At 35.3% G+C, this 2,787-nt stretch overlaps 1 protein-coding gene across 1 annotated transcript in view; it reads right to left on the bottom strand.

Annotated features, from left to right (window-relative positions):
- Positions 1-16: 16 nt before the first annotated feature.
- ANKRD31 (ankyrin repeat domain 31) overlaps positions 17-2,787 on the bottom strand; it is a 110,064-nt gene continuing 107,293 nt past the window's right edge. Inside the window, exon 24 of the mRNA XM_023520411.1 lies at positions 17-197. Coding sequence (XP_023376179.1) covers positions 48-197 — 150 coding nt within the window. The 3' untranslated portion in view covers positions 17-47. The remainder of the gene's footprint in view (positions 198-2,787) is intronic.

The raw sequence follows: 2,787 nt of genomic DNA, 5'->3' as shown, positions 1-2,787 counted from the left end.
TTAATAATATGAACAAATATCTAATACATTATTAAGAAAACAAGGCCTTAGAATGTTAGCTCCTCACATTCCACGTAGAACTTCCAATGCTGATCCATTATATGGCAGGGGAGAAATTCTTGATCACTGACTAATAGGATCTCATTTATTTGGAGATAAGGTGGGATGCCTTGCATTGACTCTCTGGAAGTTCCTGTTTAAAGAAGTGCCAACAAATTAAAAATTGCCTTTAAAAAAATAAGATTTAAATTTACTTACTACAAATCCTAGACCCTAGTCAAGTCAATGAGCACATGTAACAGGCTTTCTGACCAGGTCGTTCTTCACTCCCTGCATTTTCTATACTCGAGATAAGCTGTAAGTCAGTTCTGGCTGATCTTGGAAGAAGAAGCCTGTATGCAGTCTAAGAGTCAGTGATCTGAAAGCTGGTTTCTTCAACCTCCCTGGCATCTCAGAGACTCCTTTCTCACAGGGCTGTATGAGCTGTACATCATTCAGCAAACAGAATTTTATTCCACAGATAACACCAGTATGAGTATGGCTTTTGCCAGGCAGTTTCTGTTAGACATGCTATACAGTCCAACAGCTTTGTTCGTAATTCTAAACAATACATATCCTTCTGTAATTTCTTTCTGCGTTCTAATAACATCACACAGTTGCCTATCACATCACAAAACATGGTATTAAGACCATTTCTTACTTTTCAATACCTTACTCCTTGCACAACCATATGAGACAAGAAAAGAATCTAATTATTTAGAAAACAGATTTAGATTTTATTTTCTTGATTTAATAATTCACTTATATTACTCACTGTTATTTAATAGGTTGCACAAAATACAGACACTTAAATATAACAAAAAATTGAACAAAAGTTTCCCCACCAATCCAGTCTACGCTCTTACTTCAAGCCTCACTACTCCCATCAAGCTGTGGGCCAGTGAGGAGAGATGGGAACAGGTAAAAGGACTGTAAGAAGGACACACTTGGGAGATCTGCTTCCGAACTGAAAGCTCCTGAACACCGAAGTTTTGCTTCCAGTCTAGCCCTGACAGTCATGTTGGGGGTAAGGAATTGAGAGAGAGAAGGAAGCAGCACATTTCAGATATCTCATGTAAAATGTTTAAATTAAATATCCTTCATAGGAGATGATTTTACTCAGGGTCCACTAGTAATTGTTGCCGGTCTATGGAAAAATCTTAGAAAAACTAAGCTGTTGTGATCTTCAGAAATATGAACTGACAGGTAAAACACTGTAATATCAGGAATACACAGACACATATAGACTTAAGCACCCTGGAAATATCTACCGTTTATTTTTTCCAGTCCTCACTGTGGAGAGGATTAAGTGGAATAATGCTTGGGTATCTAGTTCTGCTTAAGGAGCCAGACATCTCCTGGCTCTAGAGCCTAAAAGAAATGAGAACTAAGAAGATTAATAAAGAAGCTCTATCACTGAAAGAATTTTTGTGAATGAGAAATCAGAATTCTGAGAAATAGTACCTTAACCCCTTCTTTGGTCAAGTGATTATCATCATCTTTGCAGTGATAGCCATGAAATCTACCTGTAGCTTTGTGACAAAAACTTTTTCCACCAGGAACTGTGAAGACCACCAATCTACCCTGCTGAGGGGTAGAAGCGCTTCTCCCTTTAATTTTCACTTTTATTTGAGATAGATTCCCTAGGCAAAAGTCAGTGGCCTGAGATCCGTAATCAAAATTTCTAAACAGTAGCATATTTAACAGGCCAGTACAACTAAGAAAATAGCCTTTTATGTGGATATTTGTCGCCCTTCTTGTCGTCCTTCATCTCTAACAAGAATTGCACACAGCTAAGGAACCATTCTGCTCATGCATGAGGTAAGGAAAAATAAATCTTCCTCAAGTAGTACCACCAAATACTGGCTATTCTGCACAAGTATACTTAAATTGAATTGCTAGATTCATTACCAGGCAAAAGAGAGGGCTCATGCAACCATTCATGTTAGCTAGTTGCCCAAATTAGCACTTCAAAATGACAAGTTAATAAGGGTAAAAATAATTTTAACTTTTATTCCTCTTTTTCCTCTAATTAAATAAATTTTTTTCCTTTACTAGATCAAAAATAAGAATAATCAGATTCATTATTTTAACTGATAGTTCACCTCTGAAACATCACTAACCCATGTACTCTTTCATTGAACCCATTTTACCTCTCTGGTTCTTAGTTTCATCATCTGTAAAACAAGCCCAAGACTAGTTGCTATATAAGGTTCACTTCTAACACTAAAATTATTGAACTCAGACTTCCAGAACTTACTCTTACAAACTAAGTATTCTACATTTTGTTAGAATTATGAGATGAAACTTTGCTACTCTAGTTATAAATGGAAATGAACATTTACATATACATTCTCATTCTGAATTAGAAATGTAATTCCCATCAAAGGCCAAATAATTAAGAATTATTTTAATAGATTGTAAAAATATGATTGAGGAAAACTGTATCATAGCTATTTAAATACAAAGTTCAATGCCTTTTAAAAATAAAGGATCCTAAAGGATAAAAATGGTGGTGGAGTGTTATACGGTTTGATATTTATTAATGAATAATTTTATATATTCATTGGTAAGATCAAAAGCCATCTGTGAGGCTGTACTGGAATCAAGAAATAAAGTCGAACATGACATTTTGAATTTTAAAACTATTTAAGCCCTCATTATTTGGGGAAAATTAAAATTTAAGAGGTGGTTCCTTAAGCTGCATTGGGTTTGAGGTACTTGATTTTATACATAAAGTGTGCAGGG

The sequence above is a fragment of the Pteropus vampyrus genome, unplaced genomic scaffold (assembly GCF_000151845.1).
Source record: "Pteropus vampyrus isolate Shadow unplaced genomic scaffold, Pvam_2.0 Scaffold262, whole genome shotgun sequence".
Taxonomy (NCBI): domain Eukaryota; kingdom Metazoa; phylum Chordata; class Mammalia; order Chiroptera; family Pteropodidae; genus Pteropus; species Pteropus vampyrus.
This window is presented reverse-complemented; position numbering and strand designations above follow the sequence as displayed.